Below are 21,021 nucleotides of genomic sequence, written 5' to 3'. Positions count from 1 at the left end.
CTAAGGCACTAAAGATAAATTTAAAGGAAGAGTTATTTCCAAAAGAAGCAAGTATAATCAAGGCCTACTAGTTAATTTTAAGAAAATCAAAACTAGTGGTAATAAGTATGGTACAAAATGTGTGTTTATAAACTGTTAATGTAACTGACTTCTCATTTGTGCCAATACAGCTGCTTTCTGATTTGCAATAAGTTGTTGTATCACAGATTTTTTTAATCCTTTAACATAATTTTACAGTGAAAATGGGAATAAAAGTAACTTTTCTAGACTCCATTTTACACAAAATTACACAAGGTACACAATAAATCTGATCTTGAACACACTTCATGGTATCACTTTTTGAGTTTTATGGGTTTACTTTCAAATTGAAAAGCTTTTAAAACAGAGGCAAACACTGAAATGGTACTTATGTTCCCTTCAATATTAATGTATTTAAAGTGCTTTTGTTTCCTTAAATGATTTGAACTCTTTGGATGAATGCAGTTGCTGAGTGATTAATTCTTTTGTGCATTTGAGTAGAATGTTATTAATGCTTCCCTACTTAAAGGCTCCAGAAAGTTTTCACTTGCGCAGTCTGATGCTCTGCTGGTGAAAATGCGATCGCTAGCAAGTGAGGAATTCAACATGATGATGCAGCGGAGAATGAGCCAAGAAAATCCTGTCCAAGCCACTGAGACTGAGTTTGTCCAGAGGTTACAGAGGTTGACTGTTATAGCTGTTAACAGGCTCATTTATTTAGGTAAGATTTCTTTTTGTTCATGTATATAAGAATGGATTATTTCTTTTAGAGTATTGATGTGTTTGAGAAGAAAGTAATACCATTGACTCTAGTTTAATGGATTTAACCATAGAATATCATTCTCATGGAGGTTTGTCTCTCAGTATTATGTAGCAGACAACTTGGATACAGTTTTTATCTGAAAGAGCAAGTTATTTTAATTCTGTTAGTCCATTCATGTGTTAACTGCCTGAATTATTACCTGAAGACTTAACTCTGCCCAAGGGAGGGTCTGCTCTCTTAAAATGTGTCAGTTTGCATGTTTCTATGAAATGACCACATTTGTTAGCAAGACTTTGATAACTTTGGGAGCTAGTTCAAATTCCACAGAAGCAAGAGCAAGTGTGGTAAGTATAGCATCAAAGACAGCGTTTGATTTAGTGCCAGCTAAAGGATCATAGGATTGTTTTGCTTGAGGTGGTACTGATCAATATGTGCCTCTTAAATTTTAAGCATCTACTGAAGAGTGCCTTGATGTACTGGGTATAACAGAAAATACAAGTCAAAGCAGACTTTCAGCATCCCAGCTGGAAGTTTCTGAAGAGGAAAGCCAGCAAGAACTGCCTAGCAGAACAAATTCCTTTCTTAAAGAAATGTTCAAAATGTTGGTGGAAGGAATCAAAGTATCCATTGTAAGTAATTAGATATTGTCCACATTAAAACATATTTCAGAAGGTTCCCTTATTAGGAACTTTGCATAAAGTCTTCTGTTTATATATGCTTTTCTTACTGCCTCTCTCAGTTCAGCTGTGCATTAAAAACTCTGTTCAGTTTCCCAGTTATTCTGCAGTTATGAAGTAACTGCATCTGTGCTAATTTTTACCTTATTTAGCAAATTCTGCTGCTTGAACAGGCTCACAAAGGCTTAAATAGGCTTTTGTGTAGTCCACAAATTTGTTTCTGTTTGCTGCAGCATATAAAGCAGGGTGTGCTGTGTATCCAGAGATGATTGAGAGTTTGAGCAAATTGCATCTAATATACCTTAGAGTTGGGATAGGGAACTCTTTTCAGTTTTTACCAGGAGGGTGAGAGTTTCCTTTCCTAGCATACAAGTGTTAGCTTGTCATCCTTTCCAAGGTGATCAGGTTTTTCTTGAATAATTTGAAATTATTTTACTGGAAAGCTTAACTCGCTGCTTCTTGCTTCTTCATTTCTCTTAGTTCATCTTTATAAAAAAAGTAGCTCAACGTAATTGTCTTTCTAGCTCTGGAAAATTGTTTGCCAGGTCTGTCTTTCCATCATACCATACTTGTACTTTTAAAAAATGGCAGGTTTCTTTGTGAGCACAAGCACCTCCATCCAGTGCCTAATTTCTAATCTTTTGAGGTAATCCATTCAGAAACTAGTGATGAATGTGGAATGACTATTCATTAAAATAAGTTTAAAAAAATACTTCGATTTCTAAACCCTCTACATCACAATTTTCACTTTTCAGGTTGTTGTATAGTCCTACTAACTAAATATCCAGTGTAGCCAGGAGCTGCATTCCTAATATTGGCAGATTGAGAAAAATATGTGTATTTTATTAGAATGAACAAACTCTTCATTTTAGTATACTGCCTTTTAGCCTGTGATATCAAGTAAAATAAAGTTAAACAGTTTTTGTAGAGAAATGTGTCTTACAGTTTGATCACATTAAATGTGTTTGCTTTCTAATGTGAAAAACTTAGTAAAAGGAAGCCCTAAACCTGTAATATTTTTTTAAAATATCTCTGTAACTTAGGGCACCAGCAGAATGAACACACCAAAACAGCAGTGGAAGAGAATCCTGTTGTCGTGTAAGGACACATTCCGTACGCAGCTTGGGAGGCTTCTTGTGCACAACTTGTCTCCAGCAAGGCCGCTGCAAGTGAGAAAGCAGGCTTTGGAGATGCTACGTGAAGTAAACCATCAAGAGATTATGCGTGACTGTCTTAGCCCAACTTTGCAAGTAAGCTCAAGAGTGTTCGAGAGAAGTTTGAAAAACCTGTATTTGATATTTAGAGCTGCATGTGACTGAAGATGTTCACTGCCATTTTAGTATCTCCTGTGTAGTGCAGAAACAAAAAGTGCTTCTAGTTTTAAGGTGAAGAATTTTACTTGAGAATCCTAGAAGTTAAGGTACCTTGAAAAAGCACATTGATGGAGAAATTACTGTTACCTTGGAAGTCGTAACTGCAGACTTCCTGAAACTTGTAAAAACTGATTGCCACTAGTTTTTAAGAGGCATTCGACTCTTTTTGTTATTTAGCCTTTATTAATTTGTAAAGTCAGATTGTGTATTCTATGTTCTTAGCTCAAGTAGCTGAGCATTTTCTCCCTGCTTTTCTGGGTTTAGCAGGAAAAAGCTTTTTTGATTGTTCTTCATGTTAGTGCAAGCTTGAGAGAAAGCATTTCTTAGAGCCATGATCAAGAGTCAGATAGGAGCGTTGCTGTTTGAGATCTTCAGAAACTGCAAGAATTAAATAAATTATCTAAGATATGCCACAGTCTGAGTCACAGTACTAAAGAGAGAAAGTATTTACTAGATGAACAAATGAAACTTGTACTTGTGATCTCATGTGTTATTCATTTAAAATGACACTTTCACCAGCAAGTAAAGAGCCGATTCTAGCAATGGCTTCTTTGGGCAAGTGTAGCCCAATTTGAATGTTTGTGTCCTGTGTCTGCTTAACTTCATTATCTGTCAGCCCTACTTTGATTAATCAAACAAGGTATAGCATTCTTCACTAGCAAAACTCTGGCTCTATGTCTTGAAGTATACACAAAGCTGGAGGAGGTGAGTACAAGTAGTAGAAAGAAATCTGTTCAGGCTGACTAGATTAAAAAATTGAAGAAAAAACTTCAATGTTGTATTGTGGAAATGAGAATGACCTTTATATGTTTTCCCCTCTTTCCTTCTTTTCAACTTTTAGCATGGACCTAAATTAGTGCTCTATTTATATGAGTTAATGCACAGTCACGGTGATGAAATGACCAAAGAACAACAAAGAGCAGCAGGAGAATTTGTGAATACATTGAAAAGTTGTGGATATAAATGTATTCCCCTGAGCCCACGCCCAAAACCAGATCTAATAAAAGCTTTGAAAGAGGTTTGTGAATTAAAAAAATTACTGCAAAAACTGGGTTATATTTGAGACTATTTTCTGTTCAATGAGGTCAGAGGTTTACTGCAGACAGTGGTTTTGTGTGCTTGGAGCATAGCTTATGCTTTTGGGGATTCTTTTTGAGTTCTTAGTATTTCTGTCTCATACTCTGGGCTTCACAGCGAGCTCAAGTTAATGTTTCTTGGTTAAGTGTATTGCTTAACCCAGATAAAGGTGAAGGTTCATAACAAGCTACTAGTCTCTTTGATTGCCAGGAAAAGAAAAAGTATAATTCCTTGCAAAAAAAATGAAATTCTAAATATAAGAAAACTACAGTAACCGAAATAAAGTCTTGATGGTTTTAAGTGCTGTGAAGGTATCCGTTGAACAGTTTTTTGTCCTTCCTTTTTTAAACTGGCATATCCTTTAGCCTCTGCTTCCTTATTTTGTTGATCTAAAAGAGAATAATGTAACATAAAACCTCCATTCAGGATCAGAAGAAATATGAGATGGAAGAAGGTGTCAACAAAGCTGCTTGGGAGAAGACAATGGCTAATAATCGGCAAAAGTAAGTGCCTTCTTAAAGGGGGCTGCAAGAGCTCTGTAAGAATGTCCTCTGCTGAGCACACGCCATTGCAAAGTTACCTGTATAATTATTGTACTTGTTTTTTCAAATTAACAGCACTTCTAGCTTTCAGAGGGTTATTTTACAATTATTAGAACCTCTTGATTGTAGGTATATGCATTTTGATAAGTTATATAATAAATGGCATTATGTGAACTTCAGAATACTGAATTTTTTCACACGTCTGGCATCCCATCTTTAGTTTTACAGCTGCTGTATCTGCCCAAGCACCCTCCCTGTTGCAGTAACCTCTGCAAATAGATGTATGACAAATGTCTCTGCAACTTACCCTGACGTTAAACAAAAAGTATCATTATATTCAGCACAGTACTTGAGTGCTTTGAGAGCTACGTAGTCTACTGCTACTTGGTGTAATGCAAATTTCAGTAGCTCGTGGTAGATTAAGAGGTCCTTTCCATTAATTTCAGCCTTTTCCATAAATCAGATCTGAGATGCAAGCACAACATACTACTACATTTTCCTACACTGAAATATCTGTAAAGGTCATCATAGTCAAATCTGTCCAGATAAGCAATAAGACTTTGTGTTGCATAACTTCAGAGCAGTGGTAAATTATTACTTGTACTTCAGATTTTCATTGTAGTTAGTATATATCAATCAGAAAAGCACACTAATATATAGCTGTTGATCTTCTGATTAACATGTCTTGTCTTTGGCCATAAGTAATAGCTGCTTTGAAGGCTAAGAAACAAAGGTATTCATAAGCCTCATTAAAATTATGTAGGCTAAGTTACACAGCATCTGCTGTACCAATAACTATGGATGCCTACTGCCAAATTGATGGTATTTTATAAGGAGTTCTGATGTCTTGTCTTCCCTTTTCAGTGTGTGTGACATTTTAAAACAACTTTTTTTCCTCAGTCTCTTTCAACGTCTGGATACAAAATCCAAAGACATCTCTAAAATAGCTGGAGATATCACGCAAGCTGTGTCTCTGTCACAAGGTATAGAAAGGAAGAAAGTAATCCAGCACATAAGGGGGATGTATAAGGCAGAGCTAAGTGCCAGCAGACATTGGCAGGAACTTGTTCAGCAGCTTACTCATGATCGGTAAGTTGTTCTTTCATCTCAGTGAAAAAGCAAGAGACAGATGCATTGTGTGACATGTGCTGCTTATTCTACTTAGAGACCTGTGAAATTTGGATGATGTTAAAAATAGAATTACTTACTCTTGCTAATCATCTGATGGTTAAAGACTTGTAAAATAGGAGGAGTAGGCAAGCAGAATTTCCAGATAGGTTTTTTTAAGATACATTTTGCTGTGCCTAATAAAACTTTTGCTAATCTGCATCAGGCAAAAGATATTATGTCTTGACAAGACACTGAGCAATAGTGTTTTTAGCACTGCAGAACTAGTATTATGTCATGTTGGCAGCAGCTGAGTTTTAAAATAGAGTATTGGATGAATTGTATTGCTGTTGTCATTAGAATTAGCAACTTTAAGAGCAGTCTTACAGTAGTAGCTTATAAGTAGTCAATTAGTGGGATAGCTCATGAAAATAAACTACAAAATTCAGTCTTTTGATACCTTTTTCAGAAAGAATTGTCTGGTTTACTACTATGAAACTCCTGCCTTTCTAGTATTTAAAGGAAAACAGAATGAATAAGCATATATTCTGCTGCCAGACTCCAACATATTTTGGGTTTTTTCAGAGCACTCTGGTATGACCCAGTCTATTACCCAACTTCTTGGCAACTAGATCCGACAGAGGGCCCAAACAGAGAGAGACGTCGTTTGCAGAGGTGCTACCTAACTATCCCAAACAAATATCTTCTCCCAGACAGGCAGAAACCTGAAGGTAATTATGACGATTTCTGCAAATATATCTGAATTGTAATGACTACTAGTGCCTGATTATTTGTGTTGTTATAGGTGTGATAAAAACTCCATTATCTTATCTATTTGAAGATAAAACACATTCTTCTCACTCTTCTACAGTAAAGGACAAAGCTGCAAGTGAGCATATAAGGTAAGTTTGGGTAACAACTCAGTTTCTCCACCTCCTCATTCCAATGAAATGGTTCTCATTTTTTTGGCTAAATAAGGATTGGCAAAAAATTGAGATGAGATGAATGTTGAAAACGGTAGTTTTTTTGCTATACTCGTAAGCAAAAGATCAGAGCTGCCAAGATGTACACTTAAAACAGTCTTAAAACAGTATCTCCCTGACTTCAAAAATCAGTAAAAGCAAATACCATCTGATGTGATACGGGGATGGGACTTCTGTGGGATAACCTGGTTGGATTTCTTTACTTGTTTATCACCTAGATATCTAAGACAGGCAGTGTGATTAGATCTGATAGGTATTTCCATCAGTGTCCAAAAGCAAATTGTGCTTGTACTCAACTCTGCACTTGTGTCAATTTTACTACCTATTACAGGTGCTAATACCGCTTAAAATTAACTGCGGAGAACACACAAAGAAATTCAAATACAGTATTGTTCCAGTCTAGAAAGTTGAGATACTATTTTCTTTCCCTCCTTGTGATTTAAATCATTAGTCACCGTGTTGAAAAGACTTTTAACTGCAGCCTTTGAGGCTATTGTTTTTAGGTACATAAATCCATAAGCAATAATATGTTATGAAATATTTCAGAGTTAATCGAAGATGTGTAAGTGTAGCACCTTCTAGAGAGACTGCTGGTGAGCTGTTGCTAGGTAAGCAGAATTTTCAGTCCTCAAATATTTTGTTTTAGTGTAAGATTCTTTATATATATAAAACTTAGGTTTTTTTAATGTTGAAGTGATTGAGCTGTTGCCTGACTTGTTATGGATTGTATACTTTTATAGATAATTTTGCCTTCCTTACTTTTTGTGCGAGTGCTACTTGGACTGTAGTTAAGTTTTAGTATCAGACCGCTTGCTAAAATGTGGAATGATAAATTCTATGTCTGTAATTCTATTCTTAGTATTCTTAACTCCTTTACATTGTTCATGTAACATTAAGATACATTACATAAATAGTAATATTGTACTTTTTTGTAACTATTTTCCTGCAGGAAAATGTGGCATGTATTTTGTTGAAGACAATGCTTCAGACACAATTGAAAGTTCTGTAAGTATTAGAACACATTGTCCAACTTTAATTTTTTTTAAACCATGACCATAGTTTAGTGCTCTGGCAGTCTCAGTAGACAAAGTTTGAGATCTCTCAACAAGGCCAGCCAAACTGATCAGTTTGGGTTTAGTGTTGCTTCTGTTGCCCTTGGCTGTGGAATCAGTGGTGATAGCAACAAATGGGAAAGATGTGGGCTTGGGAGGGAATGAGGAGGATGTGAGGAGGCTTCTGCACATTGGTTTCCATAACTATAATTAATCAATGTAAGTGTGTAAAGCATGCTTTGATCTGCACCTGAGAGAACTTCCTTTACTGGAAGTTGCAGCACTAGGAGGTACAAAAGCTCACAAGTGTGTGAATTGTGCTGTATTCTACAGCACCTGATCCTTGATTTCATTATGTAGCATGCTCTAGCTTCCAACTTATCCTGTGCAAGAGAGAACTTTTTCTTAGAGGAAACTGGAACTGATGTAATCTCTGACATACAAAGGCTCTGATGTATTACTTAAGTTTATATACCCAGCAGACGCTTAAAAAAATAGTCAAGATACAGGTTGTACTGCTGAAAGTTTTAAACTTTTCAGGGAGCTCTTCCATGCATCCAGTGAGCACACAGCTCTTGTTTAAGGTGTTACCAGCCATTAGTTGCTTTGTCCTTGACAGAACTGTCAGAATTGGGATTCATGGTAAAGCTTTGCTTGCTGTGGTTGACTGTTCAATAGTTTAGCTTAAGAGGCAGTGAAAATATGGCATTGTGTGCAAGTGGGAACTGGAGCAGCTGGGAGTATGATGTTCTGCCTTTTGCCTTGAAGAGTAGAGGATCAAAAACAAAGAAAATGCCAACTGTGCTTTAAGTAGCTCAGCAAAATTGAAGTTTTGTCTTCTGACATGCTTATAAACTGACTGCACTGAAGGGTTTCTTGTTTGGAAAATCTACCGCTTAAAATAACTTTCAGTTGCAAATTCTGCAGAGTTTTCATGGAGAAACTGAACCAGCATCATTTTCTTGGACCTATGAGGAAATTAAGGAAGTTCATAAGCGCTGGTGGCAGTTAAGAGACAATGCTGTGGAAATATTTCTAACAAATGGAAGAACTTTACTCTTAGCTTTTGATAATACAAAGGTAATGACACTGACGCGTAATAATGTATCAAAGTGTTTTTCTATGTCTCCATAACATGTACATTTATACATTAGTTTTTAAGAACTGTTGCATGGACTAATTAAGCTCTGCCTAATTACATTTGAAAAAAGTTTTCTTAGCTAGACTTCTGAACAAACACAATCCTTCTGTAATGTAAAACACATCTCTGATGTATTAAGACATTAAGGCATCTTAGTAATACTATTGCATTATAGTGGATACTTGAAAATTTGTAAAATGAGAGAAACTTGGTAAGTCTTGGTTGTTTGAAACTTTTAAAGATTAAATTTATGATATTTTTTTCCTAGGTCCGTGATGATGTGTACCACAACATCTTAACTAACAATTTACCTAACCTTTTGGAATATGGAAACATTACTGCTTTGACCCACCTGTGGTGCACAGGACAGATTACTAACTTTGAATATCTGACTCATTTAAACAAACATGCGGGCCGTTCCTTCAATGATCTCATGCAATATCCAGTATTTCCTTTTATACTTTCTGACTACACCAATGAAACGCTGGACCTAAACGATCCATCAGTATATAGGTAATATAAAATGTTTGGATCTGGTTGTTTCCAAATACATGAACTGATCATCCAGTATAGCTTTTTATCTTCATTGTACTAAACTGCACACCTATGTGAATGGAACTATTGAGGGACAAGCCTCGTCCATAATAGCGTGGGCTTTTTACAATAAGTGGCTGCTTCATCTGGGGTATTTAAATAAAATGCCTGGTGTTACGAGTATGTGTATATGTTGGATGCTAGGCATTGGACAGGTATACGGTCTTAATAGGATATAGAGAGCTTACAGGCCTAAAAAAAGTTGTATGTTTTAATTCATGTAATGAAAGTCTTCCAGGACAATTATTGAAAATTAAATGGAAAATGAAATAATATTATAAATTACTTTGCAATTACAAAATATTATCTTCATCCTGTGTAGATCCAAATGAGTTTTCCCACCCTAATACATTTGTTGAGCTGATTTAGCACAAAGTCTTTGCCTTTGTGATGCCTCTGATTTGACAGAAACACTTTGTGTTTGCTTGTCTGTTACTGTGCAGTGGACTAACCTGCGGATCTGAGTTTGCCTTGGACACTAACTAAAAGAGGTCTTTTTATTTTCTGAACTTTCTTTTAGAGTGCTATTGAGTTTTGCTTGTCCTTTATTATCATATAAAGCTGTTAATAGTGCAGTATTAAATGCTGCAAATCACTATCTTTATAAAAATGACAAGATATCAGTACTGCTTTTGTTACAGAAACCTGATCAAACCAATAGCTGTGCAGTCTAAGGAAAAAGAGGATCGTTACGTGGATACTTACAAGGTAATTCAGATAACTTTCACTGCATGCCTTTTTCCTATGTATAAATCATATGGAAGCATTTCATTTCTTAACATATTTTGGGAGGGGGAGAAGAAACCATAAATCTAGTATCAATCTTCAGTCTATGGAATTCTTATTTCCAGTATTCTGTGTTTCCTTGGGAATTGCATTATAACAGATTTTTTCCTGTGCCTGAAATCATAAATCAATTTTGTTTTTCCATGTGATGCCTATTTAACTTCCTCCACAGCATCTTCTTATGGGCATACATGTATTTAAAGATTCCTAAAGGTCAAGAACATAAATTAGTGTTGTTTATTTGAAATTATTTCAGTAGAACTAGGGACTACTCTCTCTGTGTGATAACAGAAAAAGTGCTTCCCCTCAACTGTAACTCAAACATAACAGCTTATGTTTCCTACTATGAGTACAGCACTCTTTGGTTTTTTTTGTTCTTCAGAGTGATTTTTAAAGGCTGTAGGAAAATTTTGTTGTTGCAATGCAGTCTAAGTAGGATGTTTGATTTCTGTTTTTGTGACAATTTTCCTAGTATCTGGAAGAAGAGTACCGTAAAGGAGCACGAGAGGACGATCCAATGCCCCCTGTACAACCATATCACTACGGATCTCATTATTCCAACAGTGGAACTGTGCTTCATTTCTTAGTTAGGCTGCCACCTTTTACTAAAATGTTTTTAGCCTATCAAGGTAAGGTTACTTTTGCTTGCACTTGCCTTTCACGTCTTGGCCTTGTCCCAGTAACCCGGGAATGCTGTATGTTATTCTACATAGCATAATCAATTCCAAATAGCTGAGTTGAGTAGAACTAAATCTGGTATACTTTCACAGTAGACTCATCCTGAAGTTTTCAATCTAGACTGTACGTCTTATAGTTACACCTTAGGTCAGCTTTTTCTCTACATACACTATTTGTGACATGCAGTCTGTGTGTAATGCGTAGTAAGATATAAGAATTCTAAATGTTCTCAGCTAACTGGAGAGCACTTAACTACTGAAGTTGCAGTTAAGCAACTGTTACCGTATCTATCATAGATGTAACGTTCACTTTGGATTTCTTTACAGATCAAAGTTTTGACATCCCAGACAGAACTTTTCACTCTACCAATACAACCTGGCGACTCTCTTCATATGAATCAATGACTGATGTAAAGGAGCTTATCCCAGAATTCTTCTACCTTCCTGACTTTCTAGTTAACAGAGAAGGTATATACTAAGAGGATAACAAAACTACATAACCAAACAGCTGTACGGTTGAGCCTGTGGGTTGAAACCGAGAACATTTATATCCCTTGACTGAATGTGTTAAGTAGCAGATGTATGGGAGAATTCTAGCATAAATTTGTGGGATATGCTATAAAAAAAGCTGTTATGTAGGACAGAAGAGAAGTTCTTTGACAATTAACATGTTGGAGGTGCAAAAGTTTCCTATTGTTTGATTTTTTTCCATTTGAATCAGTATGCACAGCTTGAATGCTTTGGGGATACTTGTTAAGGGTGTTGCTTTGTTGATCAGCAATCACTCTGCTTAATGGTTAGCTTTTGTAGAAACCTATATAGACCATGTTGAAACTACCTTCACCTAAAATGTTGGAACATTTATTCCCTCATTTGTAGGGTTTGATTTTGGAGTACGTCAAAATGGTGACAGAGTTAACCATGTCAATCTTCCACCCTGGGCTCGTAACGATCCTCGTTTGTTCATCTTGATTCATCGTCAGGCTTTGGAGTCTGATCATGTTTCTCAGACAATCTGTCACTGGATTGACTTGGTGTTTGGTTACAAGCAAAAAGGCAAGGCCTCTGTTCAGGCTATTAATGTCTTTCATCCTGCAGTAAGTATTTAAGTAGTGCATTTGTTCATTGTACTTTGTAACCTAATGGGGGAAAGTTCAGTCTGACTTGCTTAGAAAACATTCAGCAATGAAGCAAAACCTTTTGCTCTTGAAGTCTTGAAGAATAAGAAAAGGCTTTAACCACTTTAAATGCAGAACTGATAAGATCCCAGGAATGTTAGTGAATTTGTGTCTTTCTTGCCTTGAGATAGGCATGGGGGATGATCAGGTATTTGGTTTAGAGTTCTGTTTGCAGTGGTATACAGGTATTGTGTTTGTGTACCTGCTTCCATGTCATTCAAAATAAGCCTTTAATTTAGGCATATTATGCTGCAGCTTTTGGTACAATTAAAATAGTTCAATTGCTAAAGACATCCAGAGTTATTTGTAACATGGATGTCTCGCACTGTGTTCTTTAGCTCCAGTCCTCACTATCACGAGGTTTGCTTAGCCAGATAGCCCTGGGTTCAGATACATTTAAATGTGTTCCATGGGTTTAAAGTTCACTCTGTTAGCTGTAAGAGCTAACAAAACAGTAGTGTTTCGCAGTGGTGACTTTTTTCAAGAAGCTATCCAAATGCTTTCCTTCCTTTTCGTGCCTAAGTGTTGCTTTAGCTGCTACCTTAAACTTCAAATATTAAGTTCATGAGTATTCATTGTTTTTTAAAGTGAAAAGTCAAGGCCTTTGTCAGTATGACAGAGGAAAAGTATGTGGTATGTAATTAGGAAGGCATGAAAAAGACAAGTAGAGAAAGGAAAGAATTTACACTCTCCAGAAATACAAATGTTTTTCTCTCTCCCTACCCCAAACCAGAGTTTTAATAAATAGAGGTAAAGAAAACTTACCTTTTACAGATACTTTCCTGTTTATCATCAGCAACCCTTCTGGTTTTGCACAGATTAGTAAAGGTCTACTATGAAAACTTCTGACAGAAATTTCTGAAATGCATGTAGAAGTTACTCACATGATAAATTTTAGTGGTAGTTTTCTCTAAGAAAGAAGTAATGATAAGATTACTGCTCTCAATGGCTCTCTGGTCAACGCAGCCATTGTGTGATGGGTTCTAGTCTAAGTCTTAACCAAATAACTGAACAATCTGCCTTTAAATTCATGCACATGTGCTGAGAAATCCCAAAGACAAAGTAGACAAGCTCATTCTTGCCCTTCCTTTTTTTTTTTTGTCCTTTTTAGACCTATTTTGGGATGGATGTTTCTGCTGTTGAGGATCCTGTTCAGAGAAGAGCCCTTGAAACAATGATAAAAACGTATGGACAAACACCTCGCCAGCTGTTCCATGCAGCACATGTTAGCAGACCTGGATCCAGGCTTATCATGGAAGGAGAACTTCCTGCTGCCATGGGGTTACTAGTGCAGTTTGCTTTCAGAGAAACCAGAGAACACACTAAAGAAATAATATATCCAGTATGTCATTTTGATTTGCAAGAGAGTTTAACATTCATGTGTTATTATTGTACCCTCATGTTCACAGTTTCCTTCCTAAAACTGCAACTTACTATTTATATTATACTGTAATGAAAATACAGTTAGTAAAGTGATATTGTTTTTATGCATTTGTGATATATGTTGTCAAACTAAGATCTGAATTTATCTTGATTATAGCAAATAGGTATCAGAAAGTATTTCACTTAAAGCAGTTTATACTTTAAATGATGAATTCTGGGATCTCTGTGCAAACCTGTAATAGGTAAACACACGCTGTGCTTACTTCCATCCTCAACTTGTTAATTGTTTGTAGTAGTTCAACTTTCCTCACTTCAGACACTTCCCTAAAGTCCAGTGAGAAGCTGAATACTTGCATTTAAGGAGACTGATGTTTTTCACTAAACTACCTGAACTACAAGCTGTCTACCTCGGCCCTTAAAGAAGTGGGATGACTCCCTAAAGCTAAGAGTTTAGCTGATGATACTTTCTAGGATTTTCGGAATACTGAATTGGTCTTTACCATGTGATTGCTCACGGGGCTGTGGTGTAAATGATTCTTCTTTACAAATGAAATAATACTCTTTTGAAAACTTTTTACCACCTTTTAATTTGAAGCTTATTTGTGCTTGTTTTAAGAGTCCATTACCATGGATAAAAGGCTTGAAGTGGGGAGAATATGTTGGTTCCCCAAGTGCTCCAGATCCTGTTGTCTGCTTTAGCCAACCACATGGAGAAAGGTTTGGCGCTCTCCAGGCTTTACCAACTAAAGCTATCTGTGGTTTGTCCCACAAGTTTTGTCTTCTGATGATATATAGCAAGGAACAAGGTATGAAGTTGTGCATATTTTAAACATGTACAACACATGTGAAAATGAGCTGTAAAATATTTTTAATCTAACACTACTATTATTCTTCAGCAAACTTCCCAAACTTAATCACTTTTGCCAGATTGATTATTCTTGATTTTTTTTAATCCAGTAACAGTTTCCACATGTGTGGTATCTTTCCTGTGGGGTGAATTTTACTTGTAACTTTCAAGGGTACATAGAGGCATCCCGTAATTGAGTTGATACTTGTCATTAGAGACTGAAGCATGAGGATTTAACTTTAGAACTTGTCAGAAGATTCAGTCCAAGAAGAACTGAAGAATAGGTAAAAAGAACATGTGACAATAGAAAGGAGAATCAAAGGACTGGTTTTAAAGACAGAGAATGAGGAAAGTTATCAGTAAAAAGCAGAGGTGAAGGATCTTCTGCTTACAAATGAACTCAGGGGAATTGGTGTTGATGTAAAGATAGGTTCTTATAGTCTCCTGTTTTCTTTGTAAGGTAGTAATGCAGGTTTTCTAAATGACTTCATATTTAGTCAACAAAAACATTCTACTTCAAGTTACAAACAGCAATTTCTCTATCTGGGAAGTATTGTCAGCCTCTTTCCTATTTTTCCCTTTCCAATGGGTGCATCATTTTTTAAAAAAGTTTTGTCCACATTACAAACTGCCTTTGGAACACACTGTCTTTGGTTTACATCGTTTCTAAAATCTGTTACCACACTGCAGATTAAACCATAGCCTAATAGAAAATACCTTATTTTGAAACTTTGGGGGTTTTATGTACTAGCTTGTGGTAAAATATAGACTTGAGATTTTTGCTGTTGACTATTGAAGTGATCTTTGGTTGCATATGTGACAGTATTATATGCCTTCAGGTGTGAGAAGCATGCACAGTACTGATATTCAGTGGTCAGCTATCTTGAGCTGGGGATATGCCGATAACATCTTACGGCTGAAAAGCAAGCAAAATGAGCCTCCAGTAAATTTTATACAAAGTTCACAGTTCCATCAGGTAAAAAAAATTAACATCAGTCTCTTGGTCTTCAATTTAATATTGTTAGTTTAAGTGGTAGCCTGACTTGGCAGTAGGTACTCTTGCTTTCATTTTTTTCTTGGAGATGAACATTCAGACACAAACAGTTTCAATATGTTTGATTCTCCTTTGGAATGTGTGCCTCGTTGCTCCAGAGTATCTTGTTTCTGTACTAGGTAAAGATCCCTTTTAAATGCACTTGATTTTTGTAGCTTTTCCCTTCTGTGGTATATTGCTGTGAACCTAAAAAAGCTGAAGTTTTGGGCCAAGATAAAGGAATACAGGGAAAAAAAAGTGTCTCACATTAGACACAGAACCCCATTATAATTTAGGATTCCTCTGAAAAAGATTGTTAGGGAACACGGCATAATTTGTTATGTTCCAGTGGTTGGTGAGGTTCTACCAAACAGATTTTGACTGATGACGTGGCTGTAGATCTAGAAGTCTGTAGTAGTTCACAGCTCTTTAGCTGTGGATTCTGGGCTACACAGGATTTCCTTCTTTACTTTGTTTCTGAATTAATAACAGGTATGACTTTGAGCACCTATATTTTCAACTCTTGAATTTCTTTAGCTTAGGTATTTCATATGGCTTTTTTTTAGGATAACAAAAAAATAATCTATTTGACCAAATGCTTAATGAAAACAGCAATTAGAATAGTTTTGCTTCTAATATTTTTCTGGCTTTGCTTTGTCTTTCCAAGGTAACAAGTTGTGCTTGGGTGCCAGACAGTTGTCAGCTGTTCACAGGTAGTAAATCTGGTGTCATCACAGCATATATGAACAGATTCATGAGCAATACGGTAAGTTCTGTTGGATAGGACTTATATTCAAATATTTAGTTGTGTTCACTGTTACAGTCTTTTTATTAAACAGGTAAAGATGAAAAGGCAATATATTATATTCAGGACAGTTGATAAAAAGATCAAGTACTTGTTTAGTATTTATTTTTTGAAGGATTCTCTTTGATATTGTTAAACAGATTTATCTCAACATGTTTATTTGTAGGTTTTTCTTAAGCTGTTGTTCATGTACTGCTAGCCTTTAGTCAGTTCTCAACATCTGGGTGCATAACTGATTACACATACAGCTCTAACAATATTTGGGCTAGGGCTTGGAATTTAAGCTCTCTGTCACAATGAAGGTCCCTCCAATATGGAGTAACTTTTTCTGTGACAGACAGAGCCTTTCAAATCTGTGGAATGTGTTTCTCCAAAATAAACATTTCAAATGCAGAAGACACGTATACTAGAGACCCATGGTGAAATATCACAGTATATACATTAACCACTAAATCTCAGTGTATGCATCAACCATTTAACTTCTTCACTTGGTCATATTCCTCAAGTGGAAAAACTGAGGAGGGAAAGGAGAAAAGTAACTTGCATTAGTTATATATTAGTGGAAGATACTGAGATAGAAGAAATAGTCCTGATACTATGTGGTAATAAGCATGGTATGGGAGCATAAATAGAACTGAAAATTTATCTGGTTCAGACTGCTTCTGAGCTTCTGTCTGACTTCATCCAGTGTTATGTTTCTTTGTAGTTTTAACAAAGAGTTGCCAGCTTCTTAATGGGTCATTTTAGGTATGACTACAGAGCTATCTGTAGCAACAAATAAACTAAACTGATTTCTCAAATTTAACTTGGTGCAGATACGGGTACTGGCAAACACACCTGTAGTACTGTACTTCTTGGTGCTCTTGAATCACTGTTAGCATGGGCTAGAGGGAACCTTGGTATAATCTGCTATGCCTACACAGTTTCCTGTTTTCAAGTGGCGAACAACAGATACTTCGACTGGGAAGAGCACAAGCAGGCAGTGATTTCTTCTTTGGCTTGCTTCCAGTTTCTGGTGATCTGCTACTTGGACTTCCTGAGCTTAGTAGCACTTTGAGCTTAAAAATATGAATCAGAGCTTGAAGCCTACAAGCTTCAGTCAGGTGGATCTTAAGTCAGACACTTAACTGCACACCAGAATAGTGAACTTGCAAATAACCTGTACTAAGATTTTTTTACTCCAGTAAACATATTTTGAAGTACTAAAATAAAAATTCCATGTACTTGCTTTCTGTAATATTAAAGGGAAACTCTAGTAGTGGGGTTATGATCCTTAAGTTTTCTGCATTTCCCAGAAACAAGTGATTTTTGCTCAGCTGCACAGATGTTGTCTCTGAGAGCATCTTTGCTGAATTTCTCAACACTGATCTTGTGCCAGTTTGTAGCTCCTGCTGTTGGAGTTGGTTACCCAAGTTAAAGCTGCAGGGAATAAAAATGTACCTCTCAGCATCTGTTCTGTATGCTTGTCAGCTATTTGGTGATAAAGTTAACAGTCTGTTATAATGCAGTACTTGAAACACGAATATATTGCCCTGTTTCACATGCATAGAAATTCAGTGCATAGGCATAAAACAGATATAATTTTGTTAATTGGATATGGGAATTAAAGGGCATGCTGTCAGAATTCACAAATACTTCCATGTTGTGCTTAAGATACTCTGTATTTGCTAGCCTTTAAGATGGTCAAAAAGATGAAGTACTGCTTTGAAACCATGATCTGTCTTGTCAATGTCATATCTTTGTGAAAACCTTACCTGAAGGTTTCTCATTGTACAAATTACTCCAGATTACTCCAGCCTTCACTTGCTGACTATTAGAGTTGTCGTGCAAACAGAAAGAGAGGACTTTAATGATCTGAGTGAAACTGGGCAGTAGTCATTTAGATACTCCACTCAAGTGGCATAGGCAATAATTTGGGGTTAACCAACAGAAAGGAGCTGCTGTTTCAAGGTAGATATATACCTGCATGTTTTTCCACATCTAGATACTGATTTACTAGCTGACATTTAAAAGCAAGTGGGAAGTAAAAAGGGGATAGTATTTCAGGTATGAGGTAATTATTTAATAACTGATTAGACCGTAATTCAGTTGGTTCTGAAATTCCAGCCTGTCTCATCACAATATTACAATAACCCAATGAAGAATCAATAAGCTATAGTTATTAGTGCTGTAGACAGAAGCTGCTAAAGATGAATCCTGCTTTCAGTTAAAATGTTGAAATGCCACTCAACGGCAAGCACAGGAGAAGCACAGTAAAAGGATTATCAAAATCAGGTGTTGTTCATAAAATCACAAGTCTTGATTCTTGCTGTTCTGGAAAAAAGTGTTGGTGTTTTTCTTAAAACTGAGCAAGGATTAAAGAACTGCATATGTGAGATACCGCAGTGTTCTGAAAATGACGACCTAATACTCAGATGAGATGCGCAGTAGCAAGAGCAAAATTGCAGGTCAAAAAGTATACTGACACAGATTATACTGTCTCTTTTAGTGCAGAAAGATGTGTGAGTTTTCTGCAAATGAGTTGAGCTCAAATGAGTAGAGATTTTTCTACTTTTTTGTTTCTACTTTCAAGCTTTTTGTAGACCTGCACCTTGTACCTTCATACAAAAATGCAGACAATGTGCCATAGCACAAATGAGGAAACAAACGGAAAAACGTTCCCTCTATACATCACATTGTGCTAATTAAAGCATTAGTATTCTGATTAAGCAGCTCCTTCAGCTTAGCCAGTTTTCAAGAAGTCTAAATCATTTCAAATGATGTAACTTGAATAACATATGTTACTTGATGTTAAATTTGCTGCTTTGATTTTTGTCTAGCAGTTTCTCTATTTAAACTTGATTTCCTGCATACTTTTCCAACTTGGTATCACAGAAGGACTTGGCACCAACTTGAGGAATTTGCAGTAATTTGCTGTATGCAGAGTGATAACTGCTGAGCTGCGTTTTCCTTCTGTGTTTCCAAGTGCTGCCTCTAGATGCTAAAATATTGAGGACTCTCATTTTGCTGTCATGTGGAAATAGCAGTCTTGTGGAAAACAAATGAGCAGATTAAGGTGTGTAACAGACAGAAGAACAATAGTTCTTCATTTGATTCATTAGACCACATCAAAATGCTTGCTCAGACTAAAGAAGTGTGAGCAGAAAGTTGACCATTAATGGTACGTATGGCTTATCATATATAGCATCAACAGTGTTGCTGAACTAATGACATTGAAAGCAATGGGAAACACTGGCATGTAAAGGCTAAGTTTATCCCTAGTCTTACCCTTTTTAGAAAAAAAGACATCAATATAATTTTTGTGAGACTTCATGTTTTATCTTGCTGTTTTTCAGCCTTCAGAGATAGAAATGGAGTCACAGGTCCATCTGTATGGTCACACAGCAGAAATAACAAGCTTGTTTGTATGCAAACCATACAGTATAATGATAAGTGTTAGCAAAGATGGAACCTGCATCATATGGGATTTGAACAGGTAACTTTTTCCAATGGCTTTACTTTAACTATGTTCCAACTTTTGTTCTGTGCATACTGTTCTGTTGGAATTTTGTTCTGTGCATATATTAATGTGAAGTCAAACCCTTACTGTTTTTTCTCAGTGAAGAGTGCTGAAATTCTAGAATGAATATGAAAAATACTGTAATCAAGCAAAATGTTGATTGAAATGAATATAACTCTCAAATATTTTCCTTAAAGAACCTTTATTTGTGTTTGAGCCTGAACTTTAGGCTTGTTCTCTTTTTCTTCAGGTTGTGCTATGTCCAGAGTCTGTCTGGGCACAAGAGTCCTGTGACTGCGGTTTCAGCTAGCGAAACAACTGGTGATATTGCAACAGTTTGTGATTCAGGTATATTTGGCAGTCGAGAGAGCTATTTTGACTTTCAGACCAAACAAATCATGAGACTTGCTGTTAAACTAATTACTCTCTGTGTGTTAATCATCTGAGGATGCATTCGGTCAAATAAGAGCACGCACATAGTAACATAAACATTTCTCCAGAAATGGGTAGGCAGGTATTTGAGTAAAATGTAGATATATAAAAGCTAACAGCTTGATCTCTTTATGAAAACACTTGAAATTTCCACAAGTTCCTGGGAGACCTAAATTCTGTCAAACTGTGTGCTTTCATTTTAAGACATTTGTTGTCAAAGGTACAGTTCTTCAGGGGAAGACACCATATTAGAGAGAAACAGAATTTTTGTTATTCACTCAGTCACTTCAAATTTTTCCATGTACTCAGAAGCAAATATAGATTGTCCCTCATCTTACTTTAAAGCAGGTTTTTGTGCTATCTTGTTTTCCATGTAGTACTATTTCTGGTCAAGAACATGAAGACCTATTTGAGCAGTGGGGCTTTGTGTGTCTCAAACTGGGATGCTCATTGACTTGAAGACTGATTATGTGCTATAAGATTGTCTGAGTAAAGCAAAGCCAAATGAGAGTCCTCACACCATTTTGCTGTCTATAAGGATGCCCTTGTGTTCTTTAATTTGAGACCAGGGGAATAGGCACCATCTAAATGGCAGAATATTGTTGCATGGTTTCAAAGAAATGTGGGATAAAAGGGAAGAGAACTTAACTTTGTTTATCCATGTTGTTAGAAGACAGTTATTGACCTAGTTCTTGATTTGGGACAATTTTCTTTCTTTTTTGCCTTAAGTAAGATAGGCGTCTCATTGAAGTATCTTTTAGCCACCTTTTCTTACTGTAGTTCTCCATAGACTGAACTGAAACTAATACTGTTCCAAATCTAGTGGGAGAGAAGAAAGCAAAATACCACAGCCTATAATATTAAATGACAAGGGGAAATTATAAAGGTAGTTTCAGAAATGTAATGTTTAGGTTTTAAACTGTCGTGATTTTGCCCAGCCAGCAATGAAGCACCACAACAGTCTCTCACTTGGTGTCCCCTATTCATCCCCACCCTCGTTAGGATGGCAGAGGCCTGAGCGAAGTGGGAGAAAAAAAGATAACCAAGGATGTTG

General features: G+C 36.3%; 1 protein-coding gene across 5 annotated transcripts in view; it reads left to right on the top strand.

The window, feature by feature from the left end:
- LYST (lysosomal trafficking regulator) overlaps nt 1–21,021 on the top strand; it is an 85,342-nt gene that overhangs the window by 59,356 nt on the left and 4,965 nt on the right. For 4 of the 5 annotated variants that reach the window (XM_061991030.1, XM_061991032.1, XM_061991031.1 and 1 more), the window contains 22 exons: nt 548–739; nt 1,232–1,410; nt 2,502–2,708; nt 3,673–3,849; nt 4,335–4,411; nt 5,351–5,539; nt 6,143–6,288; nt 6,363–6,459; nt 7,087–7,148; nt 7,490–7,545; nt 8,520–8,672; nt 9,002–9,246; nt 9,969–10,035; nt 10,586–10,742; nt 11,118–11,258; nt 11,670–11,887; nt 13,080–13,310; nt 13,968–14,157; nt 15,038–15,174; nt 15,899–15,997; nt 19,372–19,511; nt 19,786–19,883. In XM_061991030.1, the coding sequence (XP_061847014.1) occupies nt 548–739; nt 1,232–1,410; nt 2,502–2,708; nt 3,673–3,849; nt 4,335–4,411; nt 5,351–5,539; nt 6,143–6,288; nt 6,363–6,459; nt 7,087–7,148; nt 7,490–7,545; nt 8,520–8,672; nt 9,002–9,246; nt 9,969–10,035; nt 10,586–10,742; nt 11,118–11,258; nt 11,670–11,887; nt 13,080–13,310; nt 13,968–14,157; nt 15,038–15,174; nt 15,899–15,997; nt 19,372–19,511; nt 19,786–19,883 (3,258 nt within the window). The remainder of the gene's footprint in view (nt 1–547; nt 740–1,231; nt 1,411–2,501; nt 2,709–3,672; nt 3,850–4,334; nt 4,412–5,350; nt 5,540–6,142; nt 6,289–6,362; nt 6,460–7,086; nt 7,149–7,489; nt 7,546–8,519; nt 8,673–9,001; nt 9,247–9,968; nt 10,036–10,585; nt 10,743–11,117; nt 11,259–11,669; nt 11,888–13,079; nt 13,311–13,967; nt 14,158–15,037; nt 15,175–15,898; nt 15,998–19,371; nt 19,512–19,785; nt 19,884–21,021) is intronic. The other variant, XM_061991033.1, reaches the window with a different exon arrangement.

The sequence above is a fragment of the Colius striatus genome, chromosome 2 (genome assembly GCF_028858725.1).
Source record: "Colius striatus isolate bColStr4 chromosome 2, bColStr4.1.hap1, whole genome shotgun sequence".
NCBI classification, from domain to species: domain Eukaryota; kingdom Metazoa; phylum Chordata; class Aves; order Coliiformes; family Coliidae; genus Colius; species Colius striatus.
Note: the sequence above shows the minus strand (reverse complement) of the source record. Positions and strands in the feature narration are given on the sequence as shown.